General features: G+C 66.2%; 1 protein-coding gene across 6 annotated transcripts; it reads left to right on the forward strand.

Moving 5' to 3' along the window:
* Positions 1 to 711: 711 nt before the first annotated feature.
* Positions 712 to 11,089, forward strand: CAPN10 (calpain 10). Of its 6 annotated transcripts, none has more exons than XM_027538126.1 (13): positions 712 to 975; positions 3,097 to 3,228; positions 4,455 to 4,651; positions 5,322 to 5,539; positions 6,404 to 6,545; positions 6,907 to 7,073; positions 7,309 to 7,529; positions 8,032 to 8,234; positions 8,314 to 8,569; positions 9,946 to 10,145; positions 10,275 to 10,358; positions 10,505 to 10,550; positions 10,790 to 11,089. In XM_027538126.1, exons 1-13 carry the CDS (start codon positions 850 to 852, stop codon positions 10,817 to 10,819), a joined length of 2,022 nt encoding a protein of 673 aa, XP_027393927.1. In that variant the 5' UTR covers positions 712 to 849; the 3' UTR covers positions 10,820 to 11,089. The 6 variants fall into 6 exon arrangements, with proteins under 6 accessions (XP_027393927.1, XP_027393925.1, XP_027393929.1 ...); XM_027538124.1 differs by having other exon boundaries at positions 713 to 975; positions 10,840 to 11,089; XM_027538127.1 differs by lacking the exon at positions 10,275 to 10,358 and having other exon boundaries at positions 714 to 975.
* Positions 11,090 to 13,973: the final 2,884 nt, after the last annotated feature.

Raw genomic sequence — 13,973 nt, forward strand, 5'->3', positions numbered from 1 at the left:
CCTGAGCTGCAACCGCAAGCCCAGCGGGTCACTGGCCAGCCCTTCAGGACCATCTAGATGGCCGGCCGTCTGGGGACCGGCACTACGCTCCAGCCTCATCGCCTGCCGACTCACGGTCCAGGGCGTCTAACCGCAGCCGGCCTCTCAGGCCTGGGACGGCCGTCCTGGGGCTGCCACACTTGCCCGGACCCCAGCACACAGCCGCAGCGATGGCGGACACCGGACGGCCCACAGCCGGCCTTCCCGAGGGCGTCCCGTTGGCTCCCAGACACCCCCGCGTTGGGGCTGGGAGAAGTGCATTGTGGGAGGCAGCGCAGCATGCTGGGACTTGTAGTCCGCGGGTCGACGTCGTTCGAGGCGGCCTTGCCGGTCCCTTCAGCCTCAGGAGGCTGTCCCCACGCCCCAGCCCGAACCACACCGGTTCGAGGAGACGCTGGCGCCGGACTCCCAGGCGTGAGTCTCGGCTGAGACACCTCCAAGCGCCCCCCGCCCCCCAGCCCTGGAAGGAGAGGCACAACCAACACTGCCGCACGGCTCGGTGACGCGACTTCCGGCGCCCGGAGGGAGGGGCCATCCTGCCACGTGACCAGGAGCGCCGCGCCTGGTTGGTTGCTGGGACGACGGTTACCGGGGCGACGGGGCGGGCGGGCACCAGGGCCGGGGGGGCGCTGTGGGTGTCGCGGGGCTGGGGGCCTGGGGGGCCGGGGGTGCGGAGCCTGGCCGGGCGAGGGGGCGCGGGCAAGTGGGACCGCGCGCGGCCGGTTCGCCCTTCCCTCCGGGGCCGCGTGCCCGCTCGGCTGCGCTCGGCACCGGGTCGCGGGCTGCAGATGGGCGCCCGGGGTGCCCAAGATGCGGGCGCCGGCCAAGGAGCTCTTCCGCGACGCCGCCTTCCCGGCCTCGGACTCCTCGCTCTTCTCCAGCTTCTCCACGCCGCTGGCCCAGTTCCGCGAGGAGATCACCTGGAGGCGGCCCCAGGTGGGGCGGGCGGGGGCGGAGGGGGGCTCTCGGGGGTCTCGCGCCGCGTTTCCAGGCCCGCTTCCCGCTGTCTTCAGGAGAGGGCTCCCCTGCCCATCCCCCAGCCAGCTCCGTGTGTGCTGGACCCGAGCTCACAGCCCCCACCTGAGAGCGCTCCCTTCCGCAGGGGATTCACGGCCCCGCGAGCTGGGCGCTTCGGCACACGGCAAACTCAGCCCCACTTGGGTCTGCTGTGAAGGGCTTCTAGTCTGCAGGTCTCTTCTGACCACAAGCAGTCTTGCTCTGTTTCTCCTGCTCCTCTGGAAGGGCCAGACTGAGCCTGCAAAGCCACAGCCGTTTTGTTCTGCACGCTGCACGCATGTGGTGAACCTCATGCCCTTTCAGGTGTAAACATCTCAAGGTGGCAGTTTAGAGGCATGCTCCAGCCCAGTGTGCTGTGTGATAGCTTTAGAAATGGAGTATCCGCTGAATGAGGCTGTCCCCGGAGCAACCTTGTTCTCCCCGAGTGCACCCAGCCTTCGTGGAGACCTCAGCATGCACCCGCCCTGGAAGAGAGCCAGAACTGGCTTTCCTTGGACAGCACCGAGGGCCTGTTTCCAAGGGGCAACGAGCCTGATCAGCTAGGCCAGTGGACTCTAGGTGCAGTGGGAGGCCATTGGGGTGTTTTTAGCAGAGGAGTGATTCGGTTGGATTTGTTTTAAGAAGCTCACTCTTCAGCCAAGTGTCCAGAGGGCAAGAGTGCAGGTGGCCGTTGCGGTGGTCCTGGAGAAAGAGGCAGGGGCTCAGATTAGTGCGACAGCCTCAGGCTGGGGCTCTGGCATGGGCAGATTTAAGGGAGATGTCCAAGCCAGGATTCATAGGTCTTAGTGACCAACTGGAAGTAGAGAGTGAGGATGAAGGGGGGATCAAGAATTTCTAGATTTCTAGCCTGAGCACCAGTGGGGTGGGGGTCCTGGCTGATGTGCTGCAGAAACGGGAGGTGGGCTGGAAGTGTAGGCTTGGGTTTTGCTCTCACAGGTTCAAGCAGAGCTGACGGTAGGCAAGTGGGTGTGAGAGCCAGGAGCTCAGGAGGAGCGGGTTAGATGATGCTCCTGGGAACAGGGACCGCACAGATGGCTTACTGTCTGGAGTCTGGGAGGGCATCTTGGAGAAAGTAGGGGCAGAGAAGAAGAGACAGCTTGGAACCAAGCCTTAAGGAACCACAGGTGCCTTGACAAGCAGACTTGAGAAGCAGCAGGCAGAGAGGGGAGAGGACAGCCCGAGCACGTGGAGTCGTGGATGCCAGGAGGGGGCTGTTGGGCACAGGGGAGCTGCAGTTCTTATGCCACTGTGTCAGGAAAGAGTAGCACAGAGGATGCCCGTGGGAGGTGGCGACACGGAGGTGACACTGATGCAGAGCGGTTTTGGGGCTGTGGACCTGCTCGGAAGCAAGGGGGTGTTGTAAGAAACAGGAGGGAGGAAGTGGGGGGAGCAGCTCTCGGAGGAGATGGTCAGTGAAGCGCCGGGAGGGGAAGCAGTGCCCAGGGACAGGGCATCGAAGCAGCGGGCCTCCTCTCCCAGGCCTGTGCTGGTGGGATCCCGCCTGCAGGACTGGGGGTGGGGGGGCATGTATGGACTCAGACACTGAGAGCAGCAGGGGTCAGGCCAGGGGGCTTCCGGTGGAGCCCCAGGCGCAGCCGCTGCTCAGAGGGACCTGGGTGTTTTCAGGAGAGCAGGAGGAAGGTCAACTCATCTAGGGTGTGGAGAGCTCAGCCTTGTAGAGAAGCGGTACGGAAGACCCTCTTGAAACCTGCCTTTGTGAATTTAAAGGGAAACCGTTTTCTAGACCAACATTTCACTGTTGCACAAAGAAGGTGGTGGGATTTGTCCAGAGTTGGGGGGGTGCCAATCAAGGAAGGTCGGCGGAGACAGGGAGCCCAGAATCCAAGCTGGACAGGCTGATGTGCAGCCTGGAGGGGCTGACGGGTACTGGCCGCAAGAGGCCAGCCATTTCCCGTGCCCTCTTAGGCAACGTGGATGCCCGGAAGAGCTCCTCCCCAACCCTGCCACACGAGGCCTCTGCTCTTGGTTTCCCGGCAGCTCCCGAGCATGATATCACTCTGGACGATTTTCTTATTTCAGGAAATCTGCGCCACGCCCCAGCTGTTTGCAGGTAGCCCACAGGAAGGGCAGGTGAAGCAAGGGCTGCTGGGGGACTGCTGGTTCCTGTGTGCCTGCGCCGCCCTGCAGAAGAGCCGCCACCTCCTGGACCAGGTGTCTGCCTGCCGCCCGCGGCTGTCTCTCCTCCTCTCTCTCCCTGTCTGACCATGTAGGAAGGAAGCGGGGCGGGGAGGGCACTCCGCCATCAGGCCCAGCGGCCCCCTCTCCCGCAGGGGCTGGCAGGGCGCTTTCTGCTGCACCTGCTCCACCATCTCCCAAGCCCTGGGCCAGCCATGTATGTGTGACACACACAGACACACACACACACACGCACGCGCACACACCCACACGTGTATATATATGTTTTAGTTTGACGGCATTGGGTTTTAGTTGAAGCATGTAGGATCTAGTTCCTTGACCAGGAATTAAATCCAAGCCCCCTGCATTGAAAGCATGAAGGCTTAGCCCCCGACCACCAGGGAAGTCCCTGGCAGGCATTTGGAAGAAAAAGACAAACACGCCAGCCCAAAGTAGGAGAGGGCCAGTTGAGGGATCCTGTGCTGGTTTGGAGTAAGTTTCCTGGCTAGTTGGGGTGGTGGTTCTCTTTTCTTATAGATTTTGAACATCAATTGGCAAAAGGTGGTTAGAACTGTTTCAGATGTAGGCGGACCCCACAGGAATAGGAGGCCGCCCAGACTCCTTCCCCAGGAGCACTCGTGGCCTGGCTGAGTGTGACCAGTGAAAGCAGCAGTGTTGACCCCTTTCCCAGCGGCTCCCATGTCCCCGGTGCTGGGCCAAGCCCACTACAGTTGCCAGCTTTCATTTTCACAGGCCTTGCTGGCCTGGACCCCCTCTTACAAACAAGGCGCTGAAACCACGGTCACGTCCCAGTTGGCAAGGGCAGAGCTGGGACGCAATGGGGCCGTCTGGGTGCAGACCCCTCCTGTCTCAGCCCTGGGCCAGAATCGCAGCCCCAGCCATGAGCAGGGGCCGGGCGCTGGCGGAGCTGTGCCCAGGCTGCAGCTGGGGTAGCTGCCACCTCCGCCACGCAGGCCTCTGAAGTCACGTTGGTCATGGATTCAGGGCCTGCGCTCCCCGGGGACACGAGCTCATGATGGCTGGCTAGCGCTTTCGGAGGCGCCGGTCGCTCAGAGCGGCCCTGGCACCTTTCACTGGAAGGTCTGAGACCTCCTGTCCCCCGAGTGGTGTTCACACGAGTCGGACAGCCAGGCGCGCGCCGGGGGGCAGCGTCCGGCGCGGTCACACTCTGGCCGGGGCTGGGACGTGCCACCTTGGGCCTTCTCTCACCGTCTGCTTTTGCCTCCCCCCACGTGCGCTAGGTCTTCCCTCCGGGACAGCCGAGCTGGCTCGACCAGACGTACCGGGGCTCCTTCACCTGCCGAGTGTGGCAGTTTGGACGCTGGGTGGAGGTGACCGTAGATGACCGTCTGCCTTGTCTTGCAGGGAGACTCTGCTTCTCCCGGTGCCAGAGAGAGGATGTGTTCTGGCTCCCCTTACTGGAGAAGGTCTACGCCAAGTACGCCGGCCGGCGTGGAGGGGCTGGGCGGGCGGGCAGGGGTCCCGGGCCGCAGTGCCCTTGTGGGCCCTGAGGGCTTCCAGGGTGGGCTGGCCCGTCCAGAGACCGCAGCTCTGAGGCTTGGCCCGTGCCCCCTTGCCCTGCCCTCACATCACGGTCAGGCACGGGGGCGTCGCCTCTAAAGAGAGGGTGCACGCTGTCCTCTCTTTCCTCAAACCCAAGTGAGACAAGTCTCTCTGCCCACCTGGTTCTCTGGGGACAGGCGGCCTCTCTGCAGGTCGCTGGGAAGGAGTGAGGCGTCCGAGGCGTCAAGGTTGTCTGTTGTGGTTTTGAGACCACGGATGCCCTCCCTGGACGCACTGGTGGTTGTGCTGAAGGAGGCTGGGTTGGGAGGTGGGCCTTCGTGGCAGGAGTGAGCCCCTCCGTAAGCCTCGCGTCAGGCCCAGGGCCTTGATCGTGAGAGGCGGAGGGGTGTGCTCACGGCCACTGTGCCCACTCCTACTGGAGCCTGCGTGGGCCTTGTGCCCTGGAGGCGAGCTTGTGCCTGGACGTGGTGGGGACAGGGTGGGGCAGAAAGAGAGGTGATCGAGGTGGGTCAGAGGCAGGCCAGGGGAGACAGGAGGGCTGGGGGCCCAGTGCCGGGCCTCACGCCGCCTGGCCGTCTCCCCAGGGTCCACGGCTCCTATGAACAGCTGTGGGCGGGGCAGGTGGCAGATGCCCTGGTGGACCTCACTGGTGGCCTGGCCGAAAGGTGGAACCTGAAGGACGTGGCCGGATCCAGTGGCCAGCAGGACGGGCCCCGCGGTGCAGAACGCAGGACTTGCCGGCAGCTGCTCAGCTTGAAGGACCGCTGTCTGCTGAGCTGCTCGGTGCTCAGCCCCAGGACAGGTAGGGTGGAGCTCAGCCTGCGCGCCTGAGCCCTCGCTGCTTCCTGCCGGAGCTTTGTAGCCAGGTCCTGTTGGGACTGAGTCGAGAGAGGACCTCTGTCCTCAGAGCTGGTATCCCAGGTGGGCCCTTCCCTCCTGACCGGCTTCTCCGGAGGGCAGTGTCCCACCTTCCCTTGACCAGGACTGGCCTCCAGGGTGAGAGGGGCGTCTGCACTGGGGCCCCCAGGACGCAGAGTGGTGGCACCATCTCTGGCCCCGCTGGTGACCGGGCAAAACCAGTGCTCAGGTCTCCACTCTGGTGATACACGTGCTCATGAAGCAAGTCTGTTGAAAGAAAAAGTCACCCAAACTTGACCGCTCTGACTCGTCAGTGCCCTTTCTCAGCTGCTTTCTTCGCGAGACGCACGTGTCCTGTGTCATGTATCGCTCTGTGCGCTGCGTGGACTCTGTCAGGATCCTACGTAATCCCTGAATCTGCCATGTTTCTCTGAGTCCGTCCCTTACAGACCCGTATTTATGGTCTTTCCAGTTTCACGTTGTTAGAGATGACATCACAGTGAGCATCTTTGCGCACAATTGCTTTCATGTTTAAGATTATTTTTATAACAGGACTTTTGTCCTAAGTGTCATCCGGGCGAGGACCGAGGCCCAGAGAAGGCGGTTTGCAGGCCTGGTGGCAGCTGAGCCCAAATCCAAGGCCAGGTGCTCCCGCTGGCGCCTCGCTGGACCAGGTCACGCCCCGGTTGACTTGCCCGCCATGGTCAGGACACTGCGCCTGTGCGCTGCAGACGGCAGCCGTGTGTCCCGGGCAAGGAGGCAGGCCTGTGTCCGCTCGGTGTGGACCTTGCGGCTGTTCCTCCCCCAGGGACCCGGGAGCTGGGTGAGTTTCATGCTTTCATCGTGTCGGATCTGCGAGAGCTCCAGGATCTGGCCGGCCGGAGCGTCCTGCTGCTGCGCATTCAGAACCCCTGGGGCCGGCGGTGCTGGCAGGGGCCCTGGAGGGAGGGGTGAGTGCAAGCGGGCGCTCTGGGCCTCACTCTGCCCGTGTGGGCCGTGGAGGGCGGGGGGCACCGTGGCCAAGAGCCGTCTCGACCGTGCGCGTGCCCGGTGCCTGCGGCTTGGACCGTGGTCAGGACAGTGTTTGCTTGGTCTCTGGCACAGCCCCCTTGGCACCTGCTCGTGGGCTGCCTGCTCTGTGCAGGGCCCCAGACGGCCTTGGGAGGCTGGCTTCGTGCTGGGCCCCGGGACCCCAGCGACGCTGAGGGCTGGGGCCTGTCCTGAGGGCACCCACGGACGGAGGATGCCCCCTGGGCTGCAGGTGGGCGCTTGCTCCCGGGCCTCTGCTCCGCTGAAGGGGGCTCCTTGCAGGGGTGAAGGGTGGAGCCAGGTGGAGCCGGCGGCCCAGGCGGAGCTGCTGTCGCAGCTGCAGGATGGGGAGTTCTGGGTGGAGGAGGACGAGTTTCTGCGGGAGTTTGACGAGGTCACTATCGGCTTCCCCAGCACGGAGGCTGGCCACCTGCAGAGCCTGCACTCAGGTGAGGGAGGCCCAGGCAAACCGCCCGCCCTCTGAAGTGGGGCGGGCCACCGGCTCCACTCTCGCCCCACTCCGGCTTCTCTTGAGGGCGGAGCGATGGTCCCATCCCCGCTGCCCCGGGGGTGACAGGTGGCCGGGTGGGATGTCCTCACGGTGCAGGGGTCCTGACGCCAAAGTGGGGCTGGGGGCGTGAGGGGGACCCCATCCCCGCGTCTGAGCGGCGCATCCCCGCCCAGGAAAGGTGCTGTGCCACACTCAGGAGCTGCCCGGGGCCTGGGTCAAGGGCCAGTCGGCAGGAGGCTGCCGGAACAACAGCGGCTTCCCCAGCAACCCCAAGTTCTGGCTGCGGGTCTGCGAGCCCAGCGAGGTGTACGTGGGCGTCCTGCAGAGGCCGCGGGTGCGCGCAGCCGGCCGCCCAGGCAGAGACTACCAGGCCGTGGGCCTGCACCTCTGGAAGGTAGCCCTGCCCGTGGGACATGGAGGCCTGAGCCCCCGGAGCCCCCCAAGTCCCCTTTCCACCCCCACCCCGTCAGATCTGAGTCCACGGGACTCGCCTCCTTCCCCCAGCCTGGCTGTGTCTTCTGGCCAAAGGCACACAGCATGGAAGCAGCCTGGCGGGTGGCGGGTGGCGGGTGGCGGGTGGGGGGGCCCTCCAGTGAGCAGAGCTGCTGGGAGGGCTCCAGGGGGCGGTCCAGCCGTGGCTCTGCGCACATGCCCCTGGGAGGTCCTGTCCGCTCCCTCACCCCCTCCCCTCCAATGCGGATGGGAGGTCCGGGTGTCTTGGGTCACAGCATTGCTGGCAAGCCTGGCAGGCCCAGATGGCATCGGCCACGTGTCTTTACCGGCACGTGTGTTTCACGTGGGACTCAGCTGCAGATTCTCAGGGAGGGACCCGAAGGCCTGGGTACTCCAGGGGGGGGCCCCCCAGCTCTGACGGGCGCTCCGGGGCCTCCCTGCAGGTGGAGAAGCGGCGGGTCAACCTGCCCAGGGCCCTGTCCGCGCCCCCCGTGGCGGGCACCGCATGCCACGCCTACGATCGCGAGGTGCACCTGCGCTGTGAGCTCGGCCCGGGCTTCTACCTGGCCGTGCCCAGCACCTTCCTGAAGGACGTTCCGGGGCAGTTCCTGCTCCGGGTCTTCTCCACCGGGAGAGTCGCGCTCAGGTGAGGGGCGGGCCGGGGCGGGGCGGGGCGGTTCCGCGCTGGCGGCTCGCTCACCGGCGCCTCCTGCTTGTCCCCGCAGCGCCGTCCAGCCAGCCGCCCCGAGCCCCGGCCCCCGGGAGGTGCCGCCAGCGGGCGAGTGGGAGACCGTGCGACTGCGGGGCTCCTGGAGGGCCGGCCGGACCGCGGGGGGCAGCCGCAACTTCGCCTCCTACCCCAGCAACCCCCGCTTCCCGCTGTCGGTGCCGCAGGGCGCGGGCCCGCGTTGCGTGCGCATCTCCCTGCGCCAGCACTGCCGCGACCTCCAGTGCCTCCCCATCGGCTTCCACGTCTTCCAGGCAGGCGGCGGGCGGCGTGTGGGGCCCGGGGCCCCAGGGTCACCGGGCAGCTCGGGCAGGCCTGTCCACTCACCCGGGCTCAGAGCAGCTGCACACCCGGGCCCCGTGTGAGGTGTGGAAGTGGCTCAGCCGTGTCCGACTCTGTGCGACCTGGACTCTCCAGGCCAGAACACCGGAGGGGGAGCCGTTCTCTTCTCCAGGGGAGCTTCCCAACGCAGGGATCGAACCCAGGCCTCCTGCACTGCAGGCGGGTTCTTTACCAGCTGAGCCACCAGGGAAGCCCACCTGAGTCCTGAGCTGCCCCCAGATCTGTGCTTCCAGCCAGGAGCCCCCACAGGACGCTCTGGGCACAGGGTTGAGCAGGAGCCTCCCGAAGGCCACATGAATCCCCGGCCCCCCACCCACCAAGTGCCTGGACCAGCAGGGACCTGTTCTCGTGGGGACAAGCAGGGAGGGAGGGGTGGCCCACACCGCCTCAGACAGGACATACAGATGCTCTACCTGCCCATGAGGGCTTCTGGACCAGAAAGGAGACTTAGAGCGGGGTCCCAAGGCGCTCAGAGCCCAGGAGCTCAAGGCGGGTGGAGTCCCAGGCAGGAGAGAAGGGAGGCTCTCGGGAGAGAGTGCCATTTCCCCAGCCATGCACAGCGGGAGCTGGGGCCCCACAGAGGGGAGACTGGCCCTGGGTCCTGGGGCCACCCAGGGTCGGGTGGCAGGCAGCCGCGAGAAGGCCAGGGGCTCACAGCGCCACCCAGAGTGCCTTCCCGGCCTGTCTGCCCTTCTGAAATACAGGCAGGACGTCCTTTGCAGACCTGCAGTTGGAGTATTGAGGGGGAGGTGAATGCCAGAGGTCACAGACTCCCCACCCCTTCTGGGGGCCCCGCTTGAGGATGGGGCTGGGCAGGGGCCGGTGCACCGAGGAGGGTGTGGCCGGAAGGTGGCCCAGAGCCATGCTGTCGTGGGGCCTTGGTGGGGGCGGCTCTTCTCGAGAAGCTCCTGTGCCCTTGGGGTCCCGACAGCCGTGGGCACCACACTGTGGCCATGCTCCACTCAGGCCACCCGGGGCCGGTGCCCAGGGGCTTCGAGAGAAGGGCCAGGGCACGGACGACAGTGAGATGCCCGCCCGGGGTGGCCGGCACAGCGGCACTTCTGCAGGTCCCCAGGCAGGGGGCCATGTGGGCAGTGGGGCCCCGTGAGGGGCCTGGCGTGTGACGAGGGCCAGGCCAACTGCCGGCTGCCCCCAGCCAGGGCAGCCCCACTGGGAAGGAAGCTGGGTCGAGGCTGCAGGAAGAGGACAGGCCTTTGCGGTCCTGGCTGCCGCAGCCGGTCTGCTCGCCCACAGGCGGGCCTGCTGTCTGAGCCCCGGCCTCCCCTAGGTTCCGGCGGACGGCGGGGGCCAGGACGCACCCTCCCTGCTGCTGCAGGAGCCTCTGCTGAGCTGCGTGCCGCACTGCTACGCCCAGGAGGTGAGCCGGCTCTGCCACCTGCCCGCTGGCGCCTACCGCATCGTGCCCTCCACCTACCTGCCGGACACAGAGGGCGCTTTCACGTTGACTGTGGAGACCAGAATCGACAGGTGGGCGCCGGGGCTGCACGTGTGCGCCTGTGCACGCGGCTGTGTGTGGGTGTGGGGCGTGTCCCCAGCACTCCCACCCCAAGGTGTCTCCCAGTCACCCGCACAGCCTGACTCGCACCTGCCCCGCAGAGCACGAGGCCTGTGGGAGGAGAGCCGACGGGCCTGGAGCTCACTGCCCCCCACACCACGCCCCGGGGTGCGGGGAGGCCCAGGGTAAGGGGCCTGGAGCTCACTGCCCCCCACCCCACGCCCCAGGGTGCGGGGAGGCCCAGGGTGAGGGGCCTGGAGCTCACTGTCCCCCACCCCACACCCTCGGGGTGCGGGGAGGCCCAGGGTGACAGTGGCCTCCTCTCCTGCAGGCGCTCCATTCACAGCCAGGAGATGCTGGGGCAGCCCCTCCAGGAGGTGTGTGTTGGGTGCAGAGGGGAGGGCCCTCCCAGTGCCCTGGGGTCTTAGCTGCCTCCCAGCCCCTCCCAGCAGCCACCCCGCAGGCTGGGCTGGGCCCTGGGACAGGAGGGGCCCTTGTCCCCCCGCCGGGAGCCCCAGGCAGAGATTCTCAGGGTGGTGGCGGGCCTGCAGTAGGTGAGGCTGGTCTCCCGCCAGCCAGGGCAGCGCCTCCCAGCCCTCGTGCCCTCCTCCCGCAGGCCTCCTTCATGGCGGTGATGAAAGCCTGAGTGGCTGACCATGCTTGCAGGCTCTGGTGACCCACAGTGACCAGCCTGCACGTGTCCCAGGAGCAGCAGCCCTGCAGTCCAGCGGGAGCCACAGGAAGGGCACCAGGGTCCTCGTGGCTGAGCCTCCCGGAATCCTCCATGCAGTCTCTCCACTGCCCGAGAAACAAGCCGTACAGTGGACAGAGCGCGTCGGGACACACATTATTTGAACTGTTTGTTAGAAACGTTTTTAGGATCCAGTTTATAAATAAACATGAGCACCGAGCAGCGTCCAGCCGGTTCAGGTGGTCAGCAGAAGCAGGTGGGGTCTCCCACCGGCCGCTGACACTCAGGGGATGATCAGGGGCCGGGGCGGGGCTGGTGAGGGGAGGACGTGGCAGGTGGTGAGAAGGTGGGCGCACGAGCTGGAGGGTGCCCGTCCACACAGGTCTCCCCGCCGTGTCCAGTCTGTCTCCCGCCCAGTGGCGCTCAGGGGTGGACGGGTGGTGAGGAGGCGGGTGCACGGCAGGTCTTGGGCAGGAGCTGGAGGGTTCCTGTCCACACAGGTCACCCCCACTCCACGTCCAGTCTCCTGTCCTGGCCGGTGGCGCTCAGGGGTGGACGCTGTCCAATGCCCAGTGGCCGTGTCGGAACTGCAGTCCTCTGCCCGTGACTCAGCGGGGGTGTCCCTGCGGGCCTCGGCCCCGGGCCCCCTAACCCTAAGCCTCTGGAGTGGGGGCCCTGACCTTGGCCTGGCGTGTCTCCTGTCCCCATGTGTCCCCCGACTCTGCACCGTGTTGTCACCGTGGTCAGGGTGCCTGGCCTGTTGGGCTCCTTGTCCCGAGTTACAATGTCGTTTCTTGGGAGGGGCTGCACGGCCTCTGGTCCTGGCGGGAAGTCTTCCCACCCATTCCTGACTTGCACCCTCGAGGCCGCACCGCGAGCCTGTGGCTCCCTGGGAGCAGGTGGCGTGCTCGGGAAACCCTGGTTCTGAGTCGGGGTGATAGGGTGGGACCACTGCCCCTGAGGGGACCGCCCCGCAGCTTCAGGGCCTCGAGGGGTCCCCGTCCCCACCCTCCCCAAGGTACTGTCTATGATTTGTCGTCTGGGCGGTGGGGCAGAGGCGTCAGTCTCACCCTTGGCCTTCCTGCCTGCCCTCCAACCCCAGAGAGGGAGTTGGATGTCTGCACGTGGCCGTCCCAGTTTCGTGCTTGGAGACCAGGAAGTGACCCCATCGCCCACCATGAGCGGTCCTGGCGGGGGTCCATGGTCAGCAGCTCTCTGTGTCCCACCGCGGCTTGGGGGCAGTGTCAGCTGCGGGCCTGAGTTCCTGCAGCCTGGTCCTCCCTGCCCCTCCCTGAGCACAGCCACGGAGCGAGGGCCTGCGGGCTGGTGGTGGCGGCAGGTGGGGAGTCTGTTGTGCACACTCGCTGGGGAAGGCGGCCTTCCTCTGGGGCCCGACCACCTCTGCAGTCAGCGGGCCCAGGCCTGCTCCTGTCCTGCTCTGGGGCTGCTCCTCTTGTGGCCAGCGGTGGCCTCACCTCTGGCCCCAGCCTCCTGGCCCATCCCCTGCAGCTGCTCCTGTTCCTGCATCTCAAACCCACTGTTCCCTCCGCCCCTCCCCGACCCACCTGGTCAAACAGCGCCCAGACAGGACGAGACCACTCCTGTGCCAGGGCTGCCGTCTCCCTGCCCCCAGGGCCAGTGGGTAACCCAGCTCCAAACCGCACGGTATCGCCTCTTCTCAGACCTCAGAGGCTGATGCTGAGACAAGTTTGGGGTGCAGGATGTTTACAAGGGAAGGAGATCTGATGTGTGCACCCGGGGGCCCGCGTGGGGCTGAAACACAGGTCTCCCGGGCAGGTGTTAACCTCAGGCATCCTGAGAAGAAAGCAGAGCTTCATGTGAGCAGACAGAAGTGGCCGCCTGCAATCCAGGACGGGGCCTTCGCCAGGAACCAGACTGGCCTGGGCCTGACCTCGGACGTCCAGCTCCCAGAGTTGGAGACATCAGCGTCTGTGGTTAAGCCCCAGGCCTGCGGGGTTTTCTCTTGGCCCCGGGCCTCGGCCGAGGGCTTCCCTGGGGTGGAACTTCTCCCTAAGCCTCAAAGGGTGTGCTGTTTGCAACTGCCGTTGCCTCAAAGCAGAACTCGTCCTGAGATCAGCGGGGGAGAGGCCCGGGGGACGAGGGGCAGGGAATCTCTCCAGACCCGCAGGTACCCCCCGCCTCAGAGGCCTCTGCGGTCGGCCAGCTCACCCCTGCCTGACGGCCCTGCCCAGATGACCAGTGTCACTGCAAGCCAGCCCGTGCCGCACGCCGCTCCCTCGGGCCAGCCCTGGCTGCCTGCTCCCCCGGCCCGTCTGGGGGCGCCCTCGAGCCAGCCACTGCGTCTCGGCTGTGTCATTTACCATCCCCTTCCCTTCCCTACTTGGTCCTGGGAGGCTGGTGACTTCAGTGAGAACAGAGAGCCGGGGCTTCAGGCATGGGCCCTGCAGATCAGCCCCCTTCCAAAGAAGCCTGAAAAGTAAGATGCTGCCCATCGCCTGTCACCATCAGCCCTTCACCCCTGGGGGAGTGGGGGGGCACCAGAACCCCAGGAGGGCGGAACGCTGCCAGCTTTTCCCCAGGAGCCGTCAGGGTGGCCCATGGTTTTCCTTGGTTCCCCTTGGGCCGTCCGGGTCCCACGGCGGGGTCGGGTCAAGGCCAGGGCCACGGCCACCGCAGGTGGAAGGCGGCCACCGCCGGGGACAGCTGGTACCGGCCTTGCCCTCTGAGCCAGAGGAGGCGGTGTCAGCGTGCAGAGGCAGGGCGCCATCGGGGGCAGTCTCCGTGCCCCTCGCAGCAGGCCCCCTCCCACCGTCAGCCCCTGGGCCTGCCCCAGCTGTTGTGCCCTCCCTTCGCAAGAGGCACCGGCCGGCTGAGCTGAGGGGCCTTTCCTTCCCCAGGCCAGCCTCTGTGCCGGGCAGGCCGGTTCCAGGTGGGGCACCGCCTCCTAGCTGAGCCGTCACAGAGCAGCTCGTATTCTCTGGGCTCCAGTGTCCTTGCTGCAAGTGTGCAGGCTCTGGCCCGTCGTGTGTCCAGACTCTTCCCCTTTGGTTTGCCCTGGAGTCCTCGATCTGGACGTGCCTGCTGGGGTAGCTCCAGGCCTGCTGACGAGGGACAGGGACCTGCAGCC

This window comes from Bos indicus x Bos taurus, chromosome 3, assembly GCF_003369695.1.
Source record: "Bos indicus x Bos taurus breed Angus x Brahman F1 hybrid chromosome 3, Bos_hybrid_MaternalHap_v2.0, whole genome shotgun sequence".
NCBI lineage: Eukaryota > Metazoa > Chordata > Mammalia > Artiodactyla > Bovidae > Bos > Bos indicus x Bos taurus.